The 15267-nt window shown below is 36.1% G+C and overlaps 1 protein-coding gene across 3 annotated transcripts in view; it reads left to right on the top strand.

Moving 5' to 3' along the window:
• Positions 1-15267, top strand: part of LOC127834963 (1,4-alpha-glucan-branching enzyme-like) — a 29941-nt gene that overhangs the window by 10365 nt on the left and 4309 nt on the right. For all 3 annotated transcript variants that reach the window (XM_052361130.1, XM_052361122.1, XM_052361139.1), the window contains 12 exons: positions 527-643; positions 1543-1687; positions 1837-1927; positions 2326-2535; positions 5283-5398; positions 5884-6014; positions 7579-7677; positions 8015-8125; positions 8410-8581; positions 13094-13281; positions 14242-14375; positions 15121-15238. In XM_052361130.1, coding sequence (XP_052217090.1) covers positions 527-643; positions 1543-1687; positions 1837-1927; positions 2326-2535; positions 5283-5398; positions 5884-6014; positions 7579-7677; positions 8015-8125; positions 8410-8581; positions 13094-13281; positions 14242-14375; positions 15121-15238 — 1632 coding nt within the window. The remainder of the gene's footprint in view (positions 1-526; positions 644-1542; positions 1688-1836; positions 1928-2325; positions 2536-5282; positions 5399-5883; positions 6015-7578; positions 7678-8014; positions 8126-8409; positions 8582-13093; positions 13282-14241; positions 14376-15120; positions 15239-15267) is intronic.

Raw genomic sequence — 15267 nt, 5'->3', positions numbered from 1 at the left:
TATTTTCCTATTTGTGATGCATACAATGGGAGGTATGTGAGTTTATCAATATGAATGCTGGATAATTTTACTACATGACTGTCAGTCTGTTTGTCACACTTTTCTGGATCCTGCGATAACTTTAAAAGTTCTTCATATTTTTTCATGAAACTTGAAACATGGATAGATGGCAATATGGAGAATATGCACGATATTTCATTTTGTTCCTACGTCAAGAATTCTGGTTGCTATGGCAACAAATATTTATTTTATTTTTTTCACCGGTAGCGGACAATATTGCTTGGCAATCTCTTGTACAGTTTGTGATGTATGGCACTAAAGCTAAATAAATGCTGAAACATTTCTGCTATTTCAAAATTGTTGATGCTTTCAATGCGTGTGTATGATATTGTTGCAAATATATGATAAAACTTCACATTTATTGTACCTTTTCAAATAGTCCAGTTGGTGATACAAACAATTAATGGTATTATAGCCATATGAATACTGAAATATCCCTACTACATTACAATTTACATTTTTCCAGTTGGTTATGCACACAAGGGGAGGTAAAATGGAGGACCGTTTGTGCCCTTGGGCGAAGAGAGTCACGAGAGAAGAGAAGGTTCCCGTATATGACCAGGTGTTCTGGGACCCACCAGAAGTAAGAACTTGTGTAAACACAGTAAAGTGGAAATAGCATCTTTATATTGGCATCTTTATGGCAATAATTTCCGGTTAAACCATCGAATTTACATGCTTAACCATACAACATTTGACATTTCATGTAAACCACAAATACAGTTACCGGTAAGCGCTTACTGTCAAATGTGTTTATGTAGAATAGTAAGGTTTAGGGCAAATTTTTAACCCCTGCAATCCCCAGTATGTGTAATATGGTGTTCATGGATGTTGTATTTTAATTAGCCATTACCTTTCAGATTCAAGACAATATATGATAAAATGATTATGGATGACCAATACCTTATTGTAATAGCTTCTGTGCTTTTATAACAGCTATAGAACTACAGCATTATTGAAAACTATGCAAAATTATTTGCTGACTTATATTGCAAATACAAATATTGGCTTCTTCTCATTGGTGCAGGTATGATTGTCATCAGTTTGGAGATGATTGTTATGCAATATGACGCGTAAGAAATCGGCTTCAAACACTCTGTAAAGGTTATTCAGTTCTGCTTATCCATTTACTATCACTTTATAACAATGTACAAGTGATTTGGCATGTAAGAAACTGGGCCAGTTACAATCACTTGAATGCATTAGACTGGTTATTTGGTCTGTGATTTACATGAACATTGCCCACCTGCTGTAAATTACTCAATCTTTTCCCCATGTGTTACATACACATCTGCAAATGACGAACACATGTTGGTAGGTGTTGTTTTTCCCACAAATTTACTGTTCAGGAAATTGTGTTGGTCTTTTTTTTTAAACTAAGAAATTTCATGCTGACTAATGTAAATGATTTTATAGTACATTTGTGGAGTCTTTTATATCAAACTAGTTTCTTGTTAACATTGTGGACATTTTCTTCCACAGCAATATGTGTTTAAACACAAGCACCCAAAGCAGCCAGCTAGTTTAAGAATCTACGAAAGTCACGTTGGAATAGCCTCATGGCAGGGAAAAGTGGCCTCCTACCCTGAATTCACCAGAGATATGCTGCCACGTATCGCCAAACTAGGTATACCATATATCAAGGGATTCACTACCTTCCAAAAACAAAAATTTAATTGGCGGGCGATATTAATTGAACAAATTTGCTTGTTGTAATGGTAATTCAGACGAAACAATATCAAAACAAAATTCATTGCCTATTTTATTATTTTTAAGGTTATAATGCCATACAACTGATGGCTATAATGGAGCACGCCTACTATGCCAGCTTTGGGTACCAAGTGACAAGTTTCTTTGCTGCTTCTGGGTAAAGTTTTATGATTTTTATGTTTTATTCATGATTGATGTACATTATATTTATTAATCAACACATTTTCTGATTATGTGGTGTCATAAAATTTTGATCTGGTTACTCATAAGATATACCAACTGTTATTAAAAAGCAATTTGTGCTATTTAGGCAAAATTGTAGGTTTGTCTTCTTTTCCATCCATATTTGAACCCATGCTTCAACAAAGTTCGATGACAACATAAAAATTTAATCATACATTTTGATAATTATTTTGTACGTTTAGGCCATGTACGTCATTATTCAGTTTTAGCACTTTTTGGTAAAAATTCCTGTGATTTGACACACACGTTTGTAAATGAAATATATAAATTAGTTTAAGGTAATAGTATTTCAATGAAATAACCACATTTCAGTCGCTTTGGCACCCCAGAAGAACTCAAGGAACTTGTTGACACGGCTCATAGCCTAGGAATCGTTGTGTTGCTGGATGTCGTACATAGCCACGCCTCCAAGAATGTTGTCGACGGTCTGAACATGTTTGACGGCTCGGACTCATGCTACTTCCACAGCGGCGGGAAAGGAACCCATGATCTGTGGGACTCCCGTCTGTTTAACTATACACAGTATGTAACAGTGACTGTATAACTATACACAGTATGTACCAGTGCCTCTTTAACTATACACAGTACATGTGTATGTAACAGTGACTGTATAACTAAACACAGTATGTAACAGTTATGGTTTAACTATACACAGTATGTAACAGTGACTGTATAACTACACAGTATGTACCAGTGACTGTTTAACTATACACAGTATGTAACATTGACTGTATAACTAAACACAGTATGTAACAGGTATTGTTTAACTATACACAGTATGTAACAGTGACTGTTTAACTATACACAGTATGTTATGGTGACTGTTTAACTATACACAGTATGTAATAGTGACTGTTAAACTATACACAGTATGTAACAGTGGCTGTATAACTAAACACAGTATGTAACAGTTACTGTTTAACTATACACAGTATATAACAGTGACCGTATAACTAAACACAGTATGTAACAATTACTGTTTAACCATACACAGTATGTAACAGTGACTGTATAACTAAACACGGTATGTAACAGTGACTTCTTAACTATACACAATATGTAACAGTGACAATATAACTATACACATTATGTTAAAGTGACTGTTTTTTACACAGTATGTAACAGTGACTGTTTATACACTGTATGTAACAGTGACTGTTTAACTATACACAATATGTAACAGTGACTGTTTAACTATACACAGTTTGTAACAGTGAGTGTTTAACTATACACAGTATGTTAAAGTGACTGTTACACATAACACAGTATCATGTAACAGTGACTGTTTAACTATACACAGTATGTAAAAGTGACTGTTTAACTATACACATAATGTAACTGTGACTGTTTAACTATACAATATATGTAACAGTGACTGTTTAACATTACACAGTATGTAACAGTGACTAGGATGTTTAACTAATTCCTTGTTGAGCTATTGTGATGCATGGCTGTCTATCTTAATTTGGCATTAAAAATTTGCTTGGGACAGCATCTTTTAAGGTCCTGCATGTTGGTCAAATTTACAGCACCAAGTCAAAAATTGAAATAAAACATAATTGTATATTTCTTTTTTAAAGCTGAATTTATAATTTAAATCATTTATAATTCATGTACACTGCATAAATAGCATTCAATCTATTTAAAAAATTATAAAGCAACACAAACAAAAAGTTATATTTCAATAAGAATCAATCATCAATGATAATACATTTATCATTTTTATGCTCCCCCAAAATTTATTTTTGGGGAAGCATATAGTTGCCGCTTCATCTGTCCGTGCGTCTTCCCTTCCGTCCATCCTTCTGTCCATCCGTGCACAATTTTTGTCCGGGCTATTTCTCAGCAACTAATTACCGGAATTCAATTAAACTTTATGGGAAGCTTCACTACCAAGAGGAGATGTGCATATTATCAGCGGGTTCTGGTCGGATGATTTTTCACAGAGTTATGGCCCTTTGAAATTTTCCATTAACTGTACATATAGTGCAATTCTTGTCCAGGCTATTTCTCAGCAACTAATGACCGGAATTCAATGAAACTTATGGAAAGCTTTACTACCAAGAGGAGATGTGCACATTATCAGCGGATTCTGGTGGGATGAATTTTCACAGAGTAAAGGCTCTTTGAAATTTTCCATTAACTGTACATATAGTGCAATTCTTGTCCGGGCTATTTCTCAGCAACTAATGACCGGAATTCAATGAAACTTTATGGGAAGCTTCACTACCAAGAGGAGATGTGCATATTATCAGCGGGTTCTGGTTGGATGATTTTTCACAGAGTTATTGCCCTTTGAAATTTTCTAAAAAAAAATTCTTGTCCCCCCAACTACTGTGCCCTCAAGACGTTTCCTTTTATCTGAATATATAGTTCAATATTGTGACAAAAAAAAACTTTGGGGAGCATCAGCCCTCTCCGACAGTTTCTTGTTCTACCTAGTCATAACCTTTGTTTATAAGTGTTCATAGATGAATAATGTTTCGAAACAGATTAGTCCTGTAAATCTAGTGGAGGTCATGAACAATTTTCATTTGTGCAGGTACTAATGTCCAGTAAAAATTGATCTAGTTAATGTTTGATAGGTCATTGTCAGACTGAAACCAAAATAGATAGGAATGATCCTTTATGTTCTCTTTCAAATTTGTTTAAAATGCCACATGCAATGAGCGTACATCCTTATGAACTGGGGTTTACTATAGCTGTTGTTATTTCTTACACATGTAGTGGAATGTACACACACAATTAACTTTATTTACAAAACCTATTGTTAACCATCGTATCATGGTAGCCACAGGGACCTAGTTGCCTAGTTTGTTAGCATCAATTGCTCTCTATTGTTAACCATCGTATCATGGTAGCCACAGGGACCTAGTTGCCTAGTTTGTTAGCATCAATTGCTCTCTATTGTTAACCATCGTATCATGGTAACCACAGGGACCTAGTTGCCTAGTTTGTGAGCATCAATTGCTCTCTATTGTTAACCATCGTATCATGGTAGCCACAGGGACCTAGTTGGCTAGTTTGTTAGCATCAATTGCTCTCAATTGTTAACCATCGTATCATGGTAACCACAGGGACCTAGTTGCCTAGTTTGTTAGCATCAATTGCTCTCTATTGTTAACCATCGTATCATGGTAGCCACAGGGACCTAGTTGCCTAGTTTGTTAGCATCAATTGCTCTCTATTGTTAACCATCGTATCTTGGTAGCCACAGGGACCTAGTTGCCTAGTTTGTTAGCATCAATTGCTCTCATTATTCCCATAAGGTGGGAGACCTTGAGGTTTCTGCTGTCAAACCTCCGCTGGTGGATTGAAGAGTACCAGTTTGATGGCTTCCGCTTCGACGGCGTCACTTCCATGCTCTATCACTCCCATGGAATAGGTTTGATGAGTTTTGTAAAGGTTTCGGGGTTATATGAATTGCTTTCTGAGAAAACTGGCCATAATGCATGTGCTTAAAGTGTCATCCCAGATTAGCCTGTGCAGTTCGAACAGGCTAATCAGGGACGACACTCTCTGCTTTTATGGTTTTTTTTCGTTTAAAGGAAGTCTCTTCTTCAATCCAGTTAAGACGGAAAGTGTTTTCCCTGATTATCTGGGACGACACTTTACGCACATGCATGAAGCCCAGTTTTCTCAGAACAAGGCTCATATGTTAACTGTTTTATGTCTGTTGACAGGTACATGGCACAAACATGTAATCAGTACCGTTGATCAATTGTCAAAATAAATAATGAATTAAACAAACTTAAAATAAATAGTAAATTTGAAATTAATCATAACAATGACTGATATGTTATTATAACGTGTATGATTGTAACTAGGCATGCATTAAACCCAGTTTTCCCAAAACGATGCTTATTTTAGGTCATGGCTTCAGCGGGGACTATAACGAGTACTTTGGACTGAACACTGACACTGACTCACTGGTCTACATGATGATGTCCAACCACATGCTGCATACACTGTACCCAGACTTCATAATCACCATTGCAGAGGTCTGTGTGCCAGATATGTGTGCTGTAACAGAGGTCTGTGTGCCAGATATGTGTGCTGTAACAGAGGTCTGTGTGCCAGATATGTGTGCTGTAACAGAGGTCTGTGTGCCAGATATGTGTGCTGTAACAGAGGTCTGTGTGCCAGATATGTGTGCTGTAGAGGTCTGTGTGCCAGCTATGTGTGCTGTAACAGAGGTCTGTGTGCCAGATATGTGTGCTGTAGAGGTCTGTGTGCCAGATATGTGTGCTGTAACAGAGGTCTGTGTGCCAGATATGTGTGCTGTAGAGGTCTGTGTGCCAGATATGTGTGCTGTAACAGAGGTCTGTGTGCCAGATATGTGTGCTGTAACAGAGGTCTGTGTGCCAGATATTTGTGCTGTAACAGAGGTCTGTGTGCCAGATATGTGTGCTGTAATAGAGGTCTGTGTACCAGATATGTGTGCTGTGTGCCAGATATGTGTGCTGTAACAGAGGTCTGTGTGCCAGATATGTGTGCTGTGTGCCAGATATGTGTGCTGTAACAGAGGTCTGTGTGCCAGATATGTGTGCTGTAACAGAGGTCTGTGTACCAGATATGTGTGCTGTGTGCCAGATATGTGTGCTGTAACCACAATATGAGCCATTTCTTAAAGCAAATTCTGGCAAACAAGAAAGATGAACATGTTTTTGGAATTTCATACAAATAAATGTTATACAATTTTTGTAAAGTGAGATTTAGACTGTGGCTTATGTTTCTATTGAAAGATTTGAAGTAATTAATTTCGAATTGAGTTGGGGTATTCTTATTGAACATCTGTAACATGCCATCTATTTTCAGATTACCTGAGCACTAAGTGCTCAATGTGAGCTATAGTGTCATCCTATGTCTTGTGTTATTTGTTCGCTAGTTATTATTCTAGAGGCCACATATTTTCATCAAATCTTGATTACACATGATGGTCAGAATGATTTTCTGGAAAATATCCAGGGATATGTAAAAGTCATGTTTACTTATGCTTAGCATTCGTACAAAAACTAGGTCCCCAGGTGCAATCTTAGAAAAAACTTGTGATGTCTCTAGAGGCAACATTAATGAATCACTATTCCTGAAGTTTTGAAGGTTTATCTTTACAATATCTGCACCAACTTTGAATCTGGGTGACATTTGTCTACAAACTCCGTCATTAGGTCATATTTTAATTTCAAATCTTAACACTCTAGGGGCAACATTTATGACTAAAGCTTGATGAAACTCGGTGTGAATTTTTATCTTGACAATACATGTATCAATGCTTAGTTTAAATCATCCAAGTCTAAAGCTTCCAAAAACTAGTTCAATTTTAAGAAAAAAAAGTGTTTCCACTCTTGCAACCAAATGTATTACTAAGTCATGATGAAATGTGGTAAGAATGCCCATCTGGACAATGTGAGAGCTATGTTGAAATCTAGCTCAAGTGCAGTCAAAAACAAAATCACCAATTCTTAAAAAAAAAGGGGGCAAAACCCTCATGTGAGCCCTCAAGGGCCATCATCGCCCTCTTGTTTTGTTAAAACTTCATAACTTCATGTTCTCTGTTATCTACAGGATGTATCCGGAATGCCAGCTCTATGCAGGCACGTGTCAGAAGGGGGTGGTGGTTTTGACTATCGACTTGCCATGGCTCTACCTGACATGTGGATAAAGGTCTGTACTTGTGTTCATACAATGGCAGTTCTTATTTTGTGTTCAACACAAATGTCCTTCCATTTATGAAAAGAGAATGGTTATTTTCATACTTTTTGATGTGTCTCACTTTTCCATCAGTTGTCATAAACTGTTGAAAATTATTTTAAGTAACTGCAGTTCTGACTACTGGGTACTCAGCACAAAATAGTACTTGAACTATAAAAACCTTAAAGTGAATGCATCAAACACCAATTAAGCGATTGGTCTGAAGAGAAATTGTAGTCTTGTTGACATGAAAGAACTCTATTGAAGAATCTAAAAGAGAAATCTATTACACAATAGAACTTTATTGTAGAATCTAAAAGAGAAATCGGACGATGACTGGGATTTTTCCAACATCATTCACACGTTGACCAACCGACGCTACACTGAAAAGTGTATTGCATACGCAGAAAGTCACGACCAGGTACGGGCAGATTTAAACAGTGGTTCTATAGTATTCCTTTCATTGCATTTTGCATTATTACATGCATGATTTCAAATCAGTGTGCTTGTATGCTTTAATGTTGAAATCTATACTTTAAAGGTTTTGAACCATCTGAAAGTGTTATTGTGCAAAAATAATCTGACAATGATGGAGTTTCACCGATAGGGGACAACATTGCTTGGCAATCTCTTGTTAATCAATATCATGTTGTACGAAATTTTGGTCAACATAAAATTAAAAACAAAGAATGATCCATTTTTCAGGCGCTTGTGGGTGACAAAACTCTGGCCTTCTGGCTGATGGACAAGGAGATGTACACTCATATGTCTGAGCTGGCTCCACCCAGCTTGATCATTGACCGAGGCATGGCACTCCACAAGATGATACGTCTGATCACCATGGGCCTTGGCGGGGAGGGCTACCTGAACTTCATAGGTACTCGATATCTAAAATGATGTCAGTACTGAATCATGATGCTCCTTATATAAATCTTAAGTTAACTTTTAGAAAATCTTTACTTGTTGTGTACCTTATTGAGAATTTCAAAAATGCCTATGTCTAATCTAAAGTTTTCTTTGCACAAAGTGATAGACTGATAGACTGTTTACTTGATAGACTGTTTACTTGATAGACTGTTTACTTGATAGACTGTTTACTTGATAGACTGTTTACTTGATAGACTGTTTACTTGATAGACTGTTTACTTGATAGACTGTTTACTTGATAGACTGTTTACTTGATAGACTGTTTACTTGATAGACTGTTTACTTGATAGACTGTTTACTTGATAGACTGTTTACTTGATAGACTGTTTACTTGATAGACTGTTTACTTGATAGACTGTTTACTTGATAGACTGTTTACTTGATAGACTGTTTACTTGATAGACTGTTTACTTGATAGACTGTTTACTTGATAGACTGTTTACTTGATAGACTGTTTACTTGATAGACTGTTTACTTGATAGACTGTTTACTTGATAGACTGTTTACTTGATAGACTGTTTACTTGATAGACTGTTTACTTGATAGACTGTTTACTTGATAGACTGTTTACTTGATAGACTGTTTACTTGATAGACTGTTTACTTGATAGACTGTTTACTTGATAGACTGTTTACTTGATAGACTGTTTACTTGATAGACTGTTTACTTGATAGACTGTTTACTTGATAGACTGTTTACTTGATAGACTGTTTACTTGATAGACTGTTTACTTGATAGACTGTTTACTTGATAGACTGTTTACGTGATAGACTGTTTACTTGATAGACTGTTTACTTGATAGACTGTTTACTTGATAGACTGTTTACTTGATAGACTGTTTACTTGATACAGTGATAGACTGTTTACTTGATACAGTGATAGACTGATAGACTGTTTACTTGATACTTTTTTAGCTCGACTATTATATATGAAATATGTATAGTGGAGCTATCCTACTCAACCCGGTGTCTGCGTTAGCGTTAGCGTGCAAATGTTAAAGTTTATGTACTACCCCAAATATTTTCATTGTCCTTTAATATATTGCTTTCATATTTTGCATACTTGTTAACCAACATGACCCCAACCTATAAACAAGAGCAGACAACTCTATCAAGCATTTTGTTATAATTATGGCCCCTTTTCCACTTAGATTATGCAGCAAATGTTAAAGTTTACGTACTACCCCATTTATTTTCATTGTCCCTAGACATATTGCTTTTATATTTTGCATACTTGTTTACCAACATCACCCCAACCTATAAACAAGAGCAGACCAATGTATCAAGCATTTTGACATAATTATGGCCTCTTTTACACTTAGATAATTGAACATTGTGCTTAAATTGCCATAACTTCTTTATTTATGATTACATTGTATTATTACTTTGACAAAACAACACTTACCTGAATACCACAATGGATTCCACCCAAACAACACCCCACGCCCCTACCCAGAATCCCTCCCCCCCCCCCAAACTTCCCCATCCCAATTTTTTTTAAACATCATTTAATAAATTACCACACCCCACATTATACCCCCCTCTCACCCCCACCCCCCCTACCCCCCACCCCCCCCCCCCCCATTTTTTTTTAAACATCATCTTATAAATTACCACAACCCCATATTATACCCCCCTCTCACCCACTCTACCCCCCACCCCCTCCAATTTTTTTTAAACATCATCTAATAAATTACCCCACCCCACATTATACCACCCTCTCACCCCCCCCCCCCCCCCCCTCCAAAAAAAAAAATAAAATTATTTTTCCTTTTTTTATTTTTTAAAGATCTTCTAACGAATTATTGAATATAAATATTTCCCCATGATGTCTTACGTTATACTGTCAAGCACTCAAATAGTCGAGCGCTTTGTCCTCTGACAGCTCTTGTTTAGCTCACCTGAGCACAACGTGCTCATGGTGAGGTTTTGTGATCGCCTTTTGTCCGTCGTCCGTTGTCTGACGTCCGTTGTCAGTCGTCCGTTGTGTGGCGTCAACATTTGCCTTGTTCACTCTCTAGAGGCCACATTTATTGTCCAATCTTCATGAAATTTGGTCAGAAGATGGGTCTTAATAATATCTTGGATGAGTTCGAAAATGGTTACGTTTGCTTGAAAAACATTGCTGCCAAGGGGCGGGGCATTTTTCCTTATATGTTGCTATAGTAAAATCTTGTTAACACTCTATAGACCACATTTATTGCCCAATCTTAATGAAACGTGGTCAGAAGATTAATCCTAATAATATCTTGGACGAGTTCGAAAATGATTCCGGTGGGTTGAAAAACATGGCTGCCAGGGGGCGGGGCATTTTTATCCAGGTTTTCCGAAGGAAAAAACTGGTTATTAGATTGGCGAATGCGGGCGGGCTGGCGGGCGGGCGGAACAAGCTTGTCCCGGCCATAACTATGTCGTTCATTGTCAGATTTTAAAATCATTTGGCACATTTGTTCACCATCATTGGACGGTGTGTCGCGCGAAATAATTATGTCGATATCGCCAAGGTCAAGGTCACACTTTGAGTTCAAAGGTCAAAAATGGCCATAAATGAGCTTGTCCTGGCCATTACTAGGTATGTCATTCATTGTGAGATTTTAAAATCATTTGGCACATTTGTTCACCATCATGGGACGGTGTGTCGCACGAAAGAATCACGTCAATATCTCCAATGTCAAGGTCACCACGACTAAAAATAGATTTTTTTAAAAAACAAACTTACAAAGGGGGTTAATTTTGTTTGTTCATTTCAAAAGTTCAGTTTGAGTTTTCTCCCTTTATCACATTTTTTTTTCACAATGAAAACCTGGTTTTGTGACAATTTTGTCCCTTGTTCCTTATATGGCTATAGTAAAACCTTGTTAACACTCTAGAGGCCACATTTATTTTCCAATCTTCATGAAACTTGCTCAGATGATTTGTCTCATTGATATCTTGGATGAGTTCAAAAATGGTAGCCTTTGCTTAAAAAACATGGCTGCCAAGGGGCGGGGCATTTTTCCTTATATTGCTATATGTTGCTATATTAAAATCTTGATAACACTCTAGAAGCCACATTTATTGTCCGATCTTCATGAAACTTGGTCGGAACATTGATCTCAATGATATCTTGGACTAGTTTGAAAATGATGCCGGTTGGTTGAAAAACATGGCCGCTAGGGGGCGGAGCATTTTTTCATATATGACTATAGTAAAACACTCTAGTTATGTTATAAAGTGCTGCTTTAATGTATTCTTACAATGAAGACAATGTTAAGTTAATATCCTTCCTATTTTGCATAATAAACTTGCAATAATCTATAGATTCTTAAAATTAAATAAAATGAAATATAAAATCGATACATTTTCATAGTTCTAAATTGCTCAGTGTAAAACAGCCTACTGTTGAATCATATGTTTATCAAATTATATTTAAGAAAACGGCAATACCTTTAGTTTATTGAATAACAACCAATCAGTGTCATCCTGACCGGAAATAAGCGTTTGTCGAATAAATATTTCCGCATTACATAAGCGCTCACAAAGTAACATAACCCGTAACCATCCCGTGACTGGTTCACTTGCGTAAGCAAACAAGACCGCAATACCACACCTGGATACGACAGTTGAGTTCAAAAATGGTTTGGATCGGTAAAAAAACATGGCCGCCAGGGTGGGTTTTTTTTTTTCCTTATATTTATATAGTAAAAAGCTTGTGAACACTCTAGAAGTCACATTTTTTGCCAAATCATCATGAAATTTTGTCAAAACATTAGCTATGTGGATGTCTCGGACGAGTTTGAAAATGGTCGTGATAAGTGGAAAAACATGGGCACCAGGTGGTGGGGCAGTTTTCTTTATATGTATAAAGTGAAAACATGTGAACAGTCTAGAAGACACATTATCTTCATGAAATTTGGACAAATCATGGAAGAGTTAAAAAATGGTTCAGGTCTGTTTAAAAAAAAACATGGCTACCAGGGGGCCATTTGTTGTTCATTCTTCATGAAACTTGGTTGGAACATTATTGTGTTTCATTGATATCTTGGGCTGCAAAGAACAGGTCATTTCTTTTTATCTCAGGTGAGCGACTTTGGGCCTTTCAGGCTCTCTTGTTTAAACATGATATTGATAAGAATGACCACAACAAACATCTAGAGACTAGTAATGTTATGAGTTTAAAAAGTTCAAATTAAGTTTTTGGGATGGCAGGCTTTGGAAGAAATAATGTTCATCTTTCTAGTATTACGCAATAGTTCAGTTGAGTAGTGTTTTTTTGGAATATAGATTTTATTTTAAGAATATACAACAGTTTTGGGCTGAAACCTCCGTGATTATCTTATAAAACTGGTTTTACCATCTAAATCCAGGCTGCAAGCATCCCCAAAATGGCTGTAATCAAAACACAGTTCTCATATCGTTTGTGGCTTTTCTCAAAGCTTGAATGCCTTCAATAACACTCACCTTCAATTCCCCTTATCTTCTAGGCAACGAATTTGGTCACCCGGAGTGGCTGGACTTTCCCAGAGTGGGAAACAATGAGAGCTTCCACTACTGCCGTCGCCAGTGGAATCTAGTGGATGACAACCTCCTAAAGTACAAGTACCTTGCCAACTTTGACCGGGACATGCAGCATCTAGAGAAACATTATGGCTGGCTGGCCCCAGGGGCGCAGGTGGGTAAAAGGCAGTAATGGAAAGAAGCAGATGCATGCAGGGCCAGTGGTTTATTATAAACCAGAACTTGGATTACTAAGATTTTAAGTTTCTTAAAGGAAATTATGTACCATTTTATTGTTCTTAAGTAGTACAAGAAACATAAGGAATTGTGCTGATTTCATTGACTGAATAAGTGAAAGGAAGGGAATAATGTTGTCTTGGGTGGGATAAATCTGAGCACCTTCTTATTTAAACAAAAGTTGCATTATTTGAACCGTACAATGCAAAAATGGGTCTTATACCATATACAGTCTGGTTGGAAGCTACACTTTTTGAGGTTTTTGGTCTCATTAGTAGACAGGAAAGCTTTTGACTAGACTGGATGGAGTAACATTGGCCAAATTTAACAAAAGCTTTATGTGCGCATGATTCAGGTCATTTTTTTATTTTTGCAATATGAACTAAAAAGACAAACAATAACTTGAAATGAACTTAAAATGGAATGTATTTATCTTTTGAAATGCTCATATTTGGATGTATACTATTAGATAAAATACAAAAAAGAAACATCAGCATAAATTTTATTATTATAAAAAAAAGTCCTCAATAAAAGAAAACATTTAAATCAATTGCAAATTTTGCTTCACAACCTCTTTTTAACCTGGTCAAATATTGAAATATTAAAAATAAAAAGCATAAACTTAGCAAACATGTCTGCACATCTTTAAATGTTATCCAAAACACTAAACATTGAAATTTTCAAAATGTGCACCTACTTTTAAAACGTATTAAATTACATTCTTAAATTTTGTAAGAATTAAAATGTAATTTCTTAAGTAGCTTTAAAGTTCTAATAATGTAACATGCATTTTGTGAATAAAAGCAACATTTTAAAATGTTTCTCTTTAGTGACGGTGAAAACATTATTATTATGTATAGTGAATATCACCCCAGGTGAGCGATTTGTCCAATTTTAGCAATATGTGAGCCGCAAACACCAGAGTGACAAGGTGGTGGTGTTTGAACGGGTCAACAAGTTGGTGTTCATCTTCAATTTCCACGCTAACAAGAGCTACACTGACTACAAGATTGGTGTCAATGTGCCTGGAAAATATCCTTTGTTGTTGTTTTTAATGTTATTATTGTCATTGTGATTTGCCTTAAATTATCATAAGTGACTTTGCTTTAAATCAACACCAATGTCTCTTGCCTTAAAAATAAATATGTGTTTTGACTTATAACAATCAATATTTTTTTTTGCTTTCAGTCATCATGCTTGTTTTTTAGCTTATAGTACTGTCAGAGTTCTTTTTCCTTAAATCACCACCTATATTTTGCCTGAAATTATACCCAACAGGGTTAATAAAAAAATAATAATAATAAATCTTGCAAATAGTTAAGCGCATTGTTACTTTTGGAGTTTTCATGAAATTTAGAAACCCAACACAAAGTTTAATAAGAGGCCTATGGATTGGTGGGCTCCTGCTAATTAAGATACCTTATAAATAAACCTGATTTGTTTATAATATTGTTCCTCGATTCATTCTTCATGAAGTGTTGTCAAGATAGTTTAGAACTATCACAAATATATAAATAATAATTATTAGTTTGTTATCCAATATCATTTAAACTCCCTAAAGTTGTAATGAATAAATACATAATACTAGAATCTGGTTGATAAGATAAAAGTATACTCATGGCTCACTGTTAATCAATTATTTTATTGAATACTGGCATAAAAAAACAAGTATTAAATAAGGACGAAATTTAATCATGTACTTTTAATATTTCATAGAAATCACATGAATGAGCAAAAGTTATATTTACCTGACAATGGTTCCTTGACTGCAGTGCAGGTACAAGATAGTACTGGACTCGGACTCTGGCGTGTATGGGGGTCACAAGCGACTTGACCACAGTACTGATTTCTTCACGTTCAACGAAGCGTGGGACGATAGGCAGAATGCATTGATGGTGAGTAGTAGGAAAGTAGTGGCAGATTA

Source organism: Dreissena polymorpha, chromosome 1, assembly GCF_020536995.1.
Source record: "Dreissena polymorpha isolate Duluth1 chromosome 1, UMN_Dpol_1.0, whole genome shotgun sequence".
NCBI lineage: Eukaryota > Metazoa > Mollusca > Bivalvia > Myida > Dreissenidae > Dreissena > Dreissena polymorpha.
This window is presented reverse-complemented; position numbering and strand designations above follow the sequence as displayed.